This window comes from Entelurus aequoreus, linkage group LG03 (genome assembly GCF_033978785.1).
Source record: "Entelurus aequoreus isolate RoL-2023_Sb linkage group LG03, RoL_Eaeq_v1.1, whole genome shotgun sequence".
Classification (NCBI taxonomy): Eukaryota; Metazoa; Chordata; class Actinopteri; order Syngnathiformes; family Syngnathidae; genus Entelurus; species Entelurus aequoreus.
In genome coordinates this window covers 12,056,907-12,069,716 of record NC_084733.1, presented here as the reverse complement: position 1 = coordinate 12,069,716, position 12,810 = coordinate 12,056,907, and the positions used below count along the sequence as shown (strand labels likewise).

Here is a 12,810-nt window from a genome sequence, read left to right as displayed (position 1 = left end):
CTAGATGAATAAATCTCGTAGGCTCAACAGCGTATACTGAATCTTGATATTGCTAGCAAATATTTGTGCTGAACAACAGAGACATAAACAGCTAACTATAGGAACTAAATATGAACTTCACAGCATAAAAACAACTGCAGACATGAATTGTAGATGAGACTAATATTTGTAGCAGGAAATCAACTGCAAACAAACGTATCTTTTTTCTTATTAGCGTCACAATCACAGCAGCACCGCACTTGTTATGTCAATCAAATATGTTCCTTAGCTATGCACCAATAAGTCCAACTTTTTCTTTTACGGATCAATGCTTAATATGTGGACCCCTCAGATGTAAATACACTGCAAAAAGTCACTGTTCAAAAACAAAAACAAAAAATACAAAAATTAGGGGTATTTTATTTGAACTAAGCAAAATTATCTGCCAATAGAACAAGAAAATTTGGCTTGTCAAGACTTTCCAAAACAAGTAAAATTAGCTAACGTCAATGAACCCAAAAATACCTTAAAATAAGTATATTCTCACTAATAACAAGTGCACTTTTCTTGGAAAAAAAAAGACCTTTTTGCTCAATATGTTGAAAAATATTCCTAAATTAAGTAAATGCTAGTGCCATTATCTTGACATAATGATTATGCACTAGGCATTACATTTCTTGAAACCAGCAAACTTATACTAAAAACTAATTTATTGTTCTTAATGGAAAGGCAACAAGGCAACCGCTTGTTACTCTCGGGCTCGACTAGCCGCTCAGGCAAATCATGTTGTCTAAAAATGCATTTTTCCATCGATAACATGACATCATCGCACCAAGTGCGTGCTCTTTCAGTCAATTAGTGCGCATATATACAGCCCCCGGCCAAAAAATGTTTAATTGTAATTTTGAAGAATTCATGTGAATGAACTATTTCTGTTCAAAATCGTTTGAAATGTCACATGTTAAATATTTAAATATTAACTGTCATTTTGCTGTACTGTGCCGACTGTACTACTATATGAGTACGTATTTTCTATTGTTTCATTGAAAATAAAACAGCAAAGTCCATTTGGCTGTCATCCGTTTTAATTATCAGACACAATTGTGTCAAAGTCATGATTTTTTTTTTTCATGCTTGAAATAAGAAATGATTACTTTAAAAAAGTAGTTTTATACTTGTGAGTGTTGATGACACAGTTTTGATATTCTAGTTTCAAGCATGTTCTACTCAATATAGGTCATCAAATCTCAGCAACAAGCTGTGATATCTTACTGAGATCATTTAGGACCAAAACCCTTAAAACAAGTAAAACACTCTAACATAAAATCTGCTAAGTGAGAAGAATTATTTTATCAGACAGAAAATAAGCAAATATCACCCTTATTTGAGATATGTATTCTTACTTAGATTTCAGTTTTTGCAGTGTACATGATCTTTTCTTCTCTAAATACCTTGAGTGTCAACTGTCAAGTGAAGTGAGGTAGCAGTAACCTCTTGGTGAGGACAAATTATTTAAATATTTTAAATATATATATATTTCTTAAGAATGTAAAAATCCACTCCATCCTATTTAAAAAAAATTTTTTTTTCCATGATTGCTTTTATATTTTCTTTTTAAACCTTTCAAATTAAGCTTAAATCTGCACGGATTCAGGTAAACAAACAGTAGCCTAATGGGGTTTAGACCAGTGGTCCCCAACCTATTTTGCGCCACAGACTGGTTTAATGTAGGCATTGTTTTTAGGGACCGGCTTTCCACTTGAGCCAGATAAATAAAGCAAAATTAAGTGCATGAAAAATACAACTCACTATAACGCTGAATTAGTGGGAGCCCTGGGCTCGCTTTTTTGCAATGAGATGCAGATGGAAATCAGCCTTTGGCTACAATCTGCCACGTTTATATTCGATATGTTCATTAATGTGCATTGTATCATGTCGCAAAGTTATAACAAATGGCGACTTCCTATGAGGAGTTTTATTGAAAACTCATTGGTGTGTCTTGTGCACAGGTGTCAAACTCAAGGCCCGCGGGCCAGATCTGGCCCTCCACGTCATTCTATATGGCCCGCAAAAGCCTGGAAATAATGTGTCAGTAAAATACCTTATATTTTCTTTCTTTAAATTCTTACTAAAGGTATTAGGTTTTTTTTTCTAGTTTGACAGGGGGAAAAAATGTGTCCAATATTGCAACAAATGTTACATTATCTAACTTTGTTGGTGAAAATCCAAATAAATACTTAAATATCTGCTTAACTTGTGATTTTGAAGCAAGTTATCCATCAAAGTGTACACTATAAAAATGACCAATAGATTTTACTGTAAATTTTAGAGAGTTTTTTTTTTACAACATATTACTGTAAGTTGAAAAAAAAACGACCAATGTTTGTTTTTTTTTACAGTAAAATTCCGTCGACTGAGCTGTCAGTTTTTTTCTTTTACTGTAAAATCCATGGTTGATTGTTTTATGGTACCACATTTAATTATGGTAAAAAACTGGCAGCTGAGTTGCCAAAATAAAATTAAACAGCGGTACTGTATTTCTATTGTAAAAATATTTAAAAAAAAAAAAAATTAAATTAAATTAAATTAAATTTATTTATTTTATTTAATTTGTTTTATTTTTTTGCGCCCTCGACGCAAATCCCATAGGGGTGATGAATGGATGGTCAGCGCCTGAGAGCTGCGGCCTACCATCGTGACCTCGCACTCCCTTCCCTCTGTTGCTAGATATCTTGAGATGTACGTTGTAATATGTATATGTGCTTTGCTATGGAGGTTTTTTGTCACTCCAGACTGGGCCCCCTTAGGAGCCCAGTCTAGATTGTATTTTTTTACTCCTCCCTCCCCAGCGTTTTACCTTTTTCCCATCTTTTACGGGGCGCCTTGTGGCGACCCATCAGCGTTCCTGTTCTGTAACCCTGTACACGGTTTGTTTGTCTAATCTTGAACGGGTTTGTGCTGAAAACAAAGTTTCGTTGTACTTGTGCAATGACAATAAAGACCTACCTATCTATCTATCTATCTATCTATCTAAAATCATAAAAAAAACACTATATTTTACAGTAAAAGTCTGAATTTTTTTCTGTAAAAAACAGTGGTCAAATCCACAGATTTTTTTTTACTTGTTACGTAAGAAATGTTTTAAAAAAATATTTAAATTCATAGGCAAATTCATTAATTATTTACTGTTACAAGCGGCCCTCTCATGGCAGCCATGACTGCGGTGTGGCCCTCAATGAAAACAAGTTAGACACCCCTGGTCTAGTGGGACAGGCCAAAGTTAAGTCGGAGAAAATGCAGTCTTTTATAAATGATTTAATGTTTCTCGGCGGCCCGGTAGCAAAGGCGTCACGGACCGGTACCGGTCCCCGGACCGTTGGTTGGGCACCACTGGCTTAGACCATCGCCCGAAACCCAGAAGTGTCCGGATGTGCCTCTAGGTCACGTGATTGCAACCCACCTATAGCAAATGTTTTATTTAACACTTTAAATATGTACATTTGATTTCTGTAACACCTATTATTAATCACTATTTCATTCAATTTTGAGGAAAAATAATCTAAAAAGTGTAAACATTTACTCTCTCATGATACGTCCATGGAATGTTATTTTTTTCATGTTTATTTAATCTTTAAAAATATATATATTTCTTAAGAGTGTAAAAATCCACTCCATCCTATTTAAAAAATAAAATAAAATCATGATCGCTTTTATATTTACCTCTAAACCTTTCAAAATAAGATTAAATATGCACGGATTAAAGTAAACAAACAGCAGACTAACGGATCGCCTGAAATCCAGAAGTTCTCGGATGGGCTTCTAGGTCACGTGATTGCAACCCACCTATAGCACAGTTTTATTTAACACTTTGTATGTACATTTGATTTCATGTACACCTATTATTGATCACTATTTAATTCATTTAACAATTCAATTTTTGAGGAAATATAATCTAAAAAGTGTGAATGTTCACTTCCTCAGGACGTCTAATCGATTAACCTATAGCATTGATTGATTGAATGATTGAAACTTTTATTAGTAGATTGCACAGTACAGTACATATTCCGTACAATTGACCACTAAATGGTATCACCCGAGTAAGTTTTTCAACTTGTTTAAGTTTAATGTTTTATTTAACAGGGTACACTTTAAATATGTACATTTGATTTCATTTACACCTATTATTAATCACGATTTCATTCAGTTTTGAGGAAATATAATCTAAAAAGTGTTAACGTTCACTTTCTCAGGATGTCTAATCGATTAATTCAAATATATTTGTACGTCACCTGTGTATAAAATCATTAAGTACACACGATTTAATTTGGGGGAAATATAATATAAAAAGTGTAAACATTTACTCTCTCATGATACGTCCATTGAATGTTTTTTTGTGTTATTTTTATTAAATCTTTAAAAATAATATTTCTTAAGAGTGTAAAAATCCACTCCATCCTATTTAAAAAATAATAATAATTCATGATCACTTTTATATTTGCCTCTAAAACTTTCAAAATAAGATTACATCTGCACTGATGCAGGTAAACAAACACTAGACTAACGGATCGCCTGAAATCCAGAAGTTCCCGGATGTGCCTCATGTTTATTTAATCTTTTAAAAAATAAATATTTCTTAAGAGTGTAAAAATCCACTCCATCCTATCAAAATAATAAATAAATAAATAAAAATTCATGATCGCTTTTATATTCGCCTCTAAACCTTTCAAAATAAGATTAAATCTGCACGGATTCAGGTAAACAAACAGTAGCCTAATGGATCGCCTAAAATCCAGAAGTTTCCGGATGTGCCTATCGGTCACGTGATTGCAACCCACCTATGGCACATGTTTTATTTAACACTTTAAATATATACATTAGATCATATGATATTAATCACTATTTAATTCATTTAACAATTCAATTTTTGAGGAAATATAATCTAAAAAGTGTGAACGTTCACTTTCTCAGGACGTCTAATCGATTAACCTATAGCAAATGTTTTATTTAACAGGGTACACTTTAAATATGTACATTTGATTTCATTTACACCCATTATGTATCCCAATTTCATTCAATTTTGAGGAAATATAATCTAAAAGGTGTTAACGTTCACTTTCTCAGGATGTCTAATCGATTAATTGAAATATATTTGTACGTCACCTATGTATAAAATCATTAAGTACACACGATTTAATTTGGAGGATATATAATATACAAAGTGTAAACATTTACTCTCTCATGATACGTCCATTGAATGTTTTTTGTGTCATGTTTATTTAATCTTTAAAAAAAAAAAATCTTAAAAGTGTAAAAATCCGCTACATCCTATTAAAATAAAATAAAAAAATTAATGATCGCTTTTATATTTGCCACTAAACCTTTCAAAATAAGATTAAATCTGCACAGATTCAGGTAAACAATCAGTAGCCTAATGGATCGCCTGAAATCCAGAAGTTCCCGGATGTGCCTCTAGGTCACGTGATTGCAACCCACCTATAGAGCACATGTTTTATTTAACACTTTAAATATGTACATTTGATTTCATGTACACTTATTATTAATCACTATTTAATTAATTTAACAATTCAAATTTTGAGGAAATCTAATCTAAAAAGTGTGAACGTACACTTTCTCAGGACGTCTAATGACTCTAATCGATTAACCTATAGCAGGGGTCGGCAACCCGCGACTCTTTAGCGCCGCCCTAGTGGCTCTCTGGAGCTTTTTCAAAAATGTATGAAAAATGGAAAAAGTATAAATATATTTTTTGTTTCAATATGGTTTCTGTAGGAGGACAAACATGACGCAAACCTCCCTAATTGTTATAAAGCACACTGTTTATATTAAACATGCTTCACTGATTCGAGTATTTGGCGAGCGCCGTTTTGTCCTACTAATTTTGGCGGTCCTTGAACTCACCGTTAGTGTATAACTTTCTCCGACTTTCTAGGACGTGTTTTATGCCACTTCTTTTTCTGTCTCATTGTGTCCACCACACTTTTAACGTTGTGCGTGAATACACAAAGGTGAGTTTTGTTGATGTTATTGACTTGTGTGGAGTGCTAATCAGGCATATTTAGTCACTGCATGACTGCAAGCTAATCGATGCTAACATGCTATTTAGGCTAGCTATATGTACATATAGCATCATTACGCCTCATTTGTAGCTATATTTGAGCTCATTTAGTTTCCTTTAAGTCCTCTTAATTCAATTTATATCTCATGACACACTATCTGTATGTAATATGGCTTTTAATTTTTTGCGGCTCCAGACAGATTTTTTTTTTGTATTTTTGGTCCAATATGGCTCCTTCAACATTTTGGGATGCCGACCCCTGACCTATAGGAAATGTATATGTACATTTGATTTAATGTACACATTATTAATCACTATTTAATTAATTTAACAATTCCATTTTTGAGGAAATATAATCTAAAAAGTGTGAAGTTCACTTTCTCAGGACGTCTGACCGATTAATTCAAATGTGTACGTCGCCTACGTATAAAATCATTGAGTACCACACGATTTAATTAAAAAAAAAAAAGTTTTTCATTTTTATTTTATCGATTTATTTGGTTTTATTTGCATGTCAAATACTTTTATTATTTATTTTACATTAAAAAAATATTATTTGGCCCTGTGATGAGGTGGCGACTTGTCCAGGGTGTACCCCGCCTTTCGCCCGAATGCAGCTGAGATAGGCTCCAGCAACCCCAAAAGGGACAAGCGGTAGTAAATGGATGGGTAGATGGTAATTGAACGTATTATTTATTCGTTAAATTTGCTAAATTAAATAAATAAATGTGTACGACTCTGTATTTTTTTTTTTAATGAAACATGGAAATATTGATTATTTTTTAGTTTTTGAAAGATATGAAATATAATAATTGTGAGGGTTTATTCTGACCTCGACCTTCTCCTCCCGGAGGTGCACCTTGCGGGCGAGCTGCTCGCGGGTTCCGACATCCGGGTACTTGGTCTCCTGGAAGAGCCCCTCCAGGGCCTCCAGCTGCTCGTCGGTGAAGATGGTCCTGTGTCGCCGCTTCCTGCGACAGTGCAGCTGGTTGAGAAGCTGCAGTTCGCTGCGGGACAAACTGCTCATGTTGACGTAGGACATCAGCTGCTGCGGTACCGGGGACACCAGCACCGAACCCTCGTAGCCTGCGTGATGAGGTATGTACACATTATTATTAGTATTATTATTATTATTATTAGGCTAGTCTGAAGGCCGCTAAGTGACTTTTTAGTGGCCTTCAAATCCAACCAAACATTTATTTGGATTTTTAAACAAATATTTCGTTTCGTTCTGCAAAGCAATATGAATTATTTTAGTATCAATAAGTCTGGAAGATCACTGGAAAATAACAATATCAGATAATATAATTTTTAAATTTCAAGATGACGTGTATTTTTTTCGTTAACAAGTTTGTCCTGATAATAAATTTGTGTATTTCTTCGCGTACAAATAATTCAAATACGCCATGGCTCTCCCATTTTGATTTGACGTTTTCCTTATTTAAGAAACAGCTATAATGTATTCAAATGTTTTTTTTACTTCAATCGAATAACTTTCATACGTTTTTCTTTGTATTATTACATACTTAATTTTTTGGTGTTTTATGTTTAGTTTTTGCATCACAACTGTGTAAGATTTTTTTTTTTACAACCAGCTGAAAATAAAGTTCGTAGTTGAAATATTACACTCATCTGAAATTATTACAAAGTGGAACAAAATGTTTTTATTATTTGAGTGTTTTACTGTTAATAATACAATTAGTATTATATAGTCCAGTATCCTTTGTGCTTTCCCCCCCACTTTTGCTGTTAATAGTCTTTGTATTTTGAAATATATTTATTTATAATACAGTTGGACATATTTTATTTCGTATAGTAGTATTTGGAAATGTTTTTTATTTTATTTAGGAGTTTAATTTGTAAAGGTTTTATTAAGTATAGTTGTATTTTCAAATATTTTTATTGACTATAGTTGTATTTTAACATGTTTTTATTCAGTATAGGTATTTTAATTGTTATTTAGTATAGCTGTATTTGGAAATATTTGTATTTAGTATAGTTGTATTTGGAAATATTTTAGTTTTCTTTTTATATAGAATAGTTGTAATTTAAAATGTTTTATTTAGTATAGTTGTTATTTTAAATATTTTTTATCTAGTATAACTTTAATTTTGAAGTGCTTTTATTTAATATAGCTTTATTTTGAAATGTTTTTATTATTAGACAAATGTTTTAGTTAGTATAATTGTAGTTGTTAATGTTATATTCGGTACAAATGTAAATGTTTGTATTTAGTATAGTTGTGTCTGGAAATGTTTTTAGTTGTACTATCATTTTTTAAAATTTAGAATAGTTGTCATTTTAAATGTTTTTAGTATATTTGTATATTTAAATGTTTTTATTTTATTTTGAAATGTTGTCATTTAGTATAGTTGTATTTTGAAATGTTTAGTATAGTCGTATTTTTAAATGTTTTCATTTAGTATATTTGTATTTTGAAATACTTGTATTTATCAGTTGTATTTTAAAATGTTTTAGTTAGTATAGTAGTTGTACTATGAAATATTTTAGTTAGTATATATGTCATTTCAAATGTTTTACTCACTATAGTTGTAATTTTAATGTTTTTGTTAATTGTATTTTGAAACGTTATTTAGTATAGTTGTGATTTCAAATGTTTTTATGAAGTAGTTTTAAGCATGTTTTAATTTAGTATAGTTGTATTTTGAAATGTTTTCATTTAGTATAGTAGTTGTATTTTGAAATGTTAATCTATTATATTTGTATTTTTAAATACTTGTATTTATTAGTTGTATTTTGAAATGTTATAGTTAGTATAGTAGTTGTATTATGAAATATTTTATTTAGTATATTTGTAATTTCAAATGTTTTATTCACTATATTTGTAATTTTGAAATGTTTTTGTTAGTTGGATTTTAAAACGTTATTTAGTACTGTTGGGATTTCAAATGTTTTTATAAAGTAGTTTTATTTTGAAATGTGCAGAACAATCCAAAACACCCTGGATACCATATATTTTCTTGGCTATCAAACTAAAACATAGTGTGTAAAAGCAAATAGTGTACAGGAAAGTGAGAAAATGCAATAACGTAATTTGGGACGCAAAACGGGAATTTGGGGGATGTTTCAAAATAAGTTTTGAAATGATTGAGAAATGTAGAATACAAGATTTATTATTGTACTTGTAAAATGTGACATTTCTCGAAAAGAGCTTGGAATTTTGCGACCAGCACAAAAGTTTTCATGTTTGCTTCTAATCAGTGAGAATTTGTACGAATGTTGCATTCATTTCTTTCTTATAAACTGGTGAGGAAAATGTGGAATTCTACAAAAAAAAAAAAAAAGTGAACATTTTGGGATTGCGTAATCAATTAATCATCATCGTGCTCCGGATGATTTGAATGTGAAAGTGTAATAAGAAGAGGTGTTACCTGCGGGCGGCATGCACGGACACTGCTGCGGGCCCAGGCCGTGCACGGCGCCGCAGCAAGCCGGCAGTCCGGCGGCGCCCTGGACGTGCATGTGTCCGTAGTAAAAGCCGTTGTAGCCCAGCCTGCTCCCGCTCATGGACGGGACTCCCGCCAGGGAGGGCCCGCCGCAGGTGGCCGCGTACAGTCCGTTGTAGTCGGCGGCGTAGACGGCGTCGTTAGCGGGCAGCACCACCGGGCCGCTCCGGTGCAACAGCAGCGGCTCCTTGCAGCTGCTCGGCCGTCCGGACAAGATTCTGTCGATGCTGAACATCCCGGCGGGCATCACGATTTACCGGCAGCAGCAACAACAACAACAACAACAACAAAAAGGGGGGTGTGACGTCAAGGAGTAAAAAAAAAAAAAAGAATTCAAAAAAGCCGAACAGAAAGTGAGAAGAACTACAAGGTCGTCATGGCGACTTCACGCTACTTGGTCTTCGATGTGGACTCAAGTGGACCAGCCCCGAGCAGGGCGGCTTTTATAGGCTGATGACGTCACCAGGAGCGGCGCTGCTGTTTGTCTGGCACACACACTTTTGTGTGCGTGCGTGCGTGCGTGTGTGTGTATTCGCAATTAAGTCAATTAAGATAACCCGCAGGGTTTGCAGTCTGTCAGCCACACCTAACTTGATCTGTTATCTCAACTGTAAATATTTCATATCATTTATATCATTTATATATAGCAAACACACACGCACACGCACACACACACGTTTTACTTTATTTTACTTTTACCATTTAATAAAGATAAGTAAATATTTCATATTTTATATCATTCATACACAGCAAACAACACACACACACACACGTTTTACTTTATTTTACTTTTACCATTTAATAAAGATAAGTAAATATTTCATATTTTATATCATTCATACATAGCAAACAACACGCACACACACACACGTTTTACTTTATTTTACTTTTACCATTTAATAAAGATAAGTAAATATTTTGTATCATTTATACACAGCACACAACACACACACACACACACACACACACACACACACACACACACACACACACACACACACACAGGTTTATACACATGTTTTACTTTTACCATTTAATAAAGATAAGTAAATATTGCATTTTTTATATCATCTATATATAGCAAACAATGCACAACACACACACACACAATGTCATGTTTTACTTTATTTTACTTTTACCATTTAATAAAGATAAGTAAATATTTCATATTTTACATCACTTGTATATAGCAAACAATGCACAACACACACACACCCACACACACACACACACACACACACACTCAATGTCATGTTTTACTTTATTTTACATTCACCATTTAATAAAGATAAGTAAGTATTTCATATTTTATATCATTTATATATTGCAAACAATGCACAACACACACACACACACACACACACACACACACACACACACACACACACACACACGTATATACAGTTTTTACTTTACTTTACTTTTGCCATTTAATAAAGATAAGTAAATATTTTATATCATTTACACTACCGTTCAAAAGTTTGGGGTCACCCAAACAATTTTGTGGAATAGCCTTCATTTTTAAGAACAAGATGTCGAGTTTCAGATGAAAGTTCTCTTTTTCTGGCCATTTCGAGCGTTTAATTGACCCCACAAATGTGATGCTCCAGAAACTCAATCTGCTCAAAGGAAGGTCAGTTTTGTAGCTTCTGTAACGAGCTAAACTGTTTTCAGATATGTGAACGTGATTGCACAAGGGTTTTGTAATCATCAATTAGCCTTCTGAGCCAATGAGCAAACACATTGTACCATTAGAACACTGGAGAGATAGTTGCTGGAAATGGGCCTCTATACACCTATGTAGATATTGCACCAAAAACCAGACATTTGCAGCTAGAATAGTCGTTTACCACATTAGCAATGTATAGAGTATATTTCTTTAAAGTTAAGACTAGTTTAGTTATCTTCATTGAAAAGTACAGTGCTTTTCCTTCAAAAATGACATTTCAATGTGACCCCAAACTTTTGAACGGTAGTGTATATATAGCACATAAGGCACAACACACACACACACACACACACACACACACACACACACACGCACACACACACACACACACACACACGTTTTACTTTATTTTACTTTTACCATTTAATAAAGATAAGTAAATATTTCATATTTTATCTCATTTATACATAGCAAACAATGCACAACACACACACACACACACACACACACACACACACACACACACACACACACACACATATACACTATGTCATGTTTTACTTTATTTTACATTTACCATTTAATAAAGATAAGTAAGTATTTCATATTTTATATAATTTGTATATTGCAAACAATGCACAACACGCACACACACAAACACACACACACATATACACTTTGTCATATTTTACTTTATTTTACTTTTACCATTTAATAAAGATATAGTTGATCATATATGTCATTTATAGGCTATAACAAACAATGCACTATACGTAAATATGATAATAATGCAGATTATTTCCTATTTAATCATGTCGCATCTATTATATATATTTATCTTCACTTTGAACTCTACTTAATATCATATTTACAGCAAAACAATGCTCATCATTTTTTGAGTACTGATAATCATTTAGTTTATTTAATATAATTTAATCATGTTGCATATATATATTTACACAAGGCCACTTTTTACTCTAATTTATTACTGAATGTTGATATGATTTATCAAATTGATGTCATACGTTTTATCATTCATTTATAGCAAACAATGATATTAGTAATTAAGATAATTCTACCTATCTAATAACATTGTAGACTACATAATATCTACCGTAATTTCCGGACTATAAGCCGCTACTTTTTCCCCTCGTTCTGGTCCCTGCGGCTTATACAAGGGTGCGGCTTATTTACGGCCTGTTCTTCTCCGACACCGACGAAGAGGATTTCGGTGGTTTTAGTACGCAGGAGGAAGACGATGACACAATGATTAAAGACTGACTTTTCATATACCGGTAGGCTGGTTATTTTGATAACGTACAGGCGAGCACTTTGTATTACTTTGCACCGTTGTATTATTTTTACTCTGCACGAATGCTGTTTGCCATGTCAAATATGTGAAAGTTTGATTGAATGATTGAAAGATTTATTGTTAATAAATGGGACGCTTTGCGTTCCCAAACAGTCATCTCTGTCCCGACAATCCCCTCCGTGGTAGCAGGAACCCCTATATACTACGCTAATTACACATCAAAACCGTGCGGCTTATAGTCGGGTGCGGCTTATATATGGAGCAATCTGTATTTTCCCCTAAATTTAGCTGGTGTGGCTTATAGTCA

General features: G+C 33.2%; 1 protein-coding gene across 1 annotated transcript in view; it reads right to left on the bottom strand.

Annotated features, from left to right (window-relative positions):
• gsc (goosecoid) overlaps positions 1-9,920 on the bottom strand; it is a 15,735-nt gene extending 5,815 nt beyond the window's left edge. The window contains exons 1-2 of the mRNA XM_062040393.1: positions 9,448-9,920; positions 6,888-7,141 (exon numbers count right to left, since the gene is read on the bottom strand). Of these exons, the coding sequence (XP_061896377.1) occupies positions 6,888-7,141; positions 9,448-9,769 (576 nt within the window). The 5' untranslated portion in view covers positions 9,770-9,920. The remainder of the gene's footprint in view (positions 1-6,887; positions 7,142-9,447) is intronic.
• Between the last annotated feature and the right edge of the window lie 2,890 nt (positions 9,921-12,810).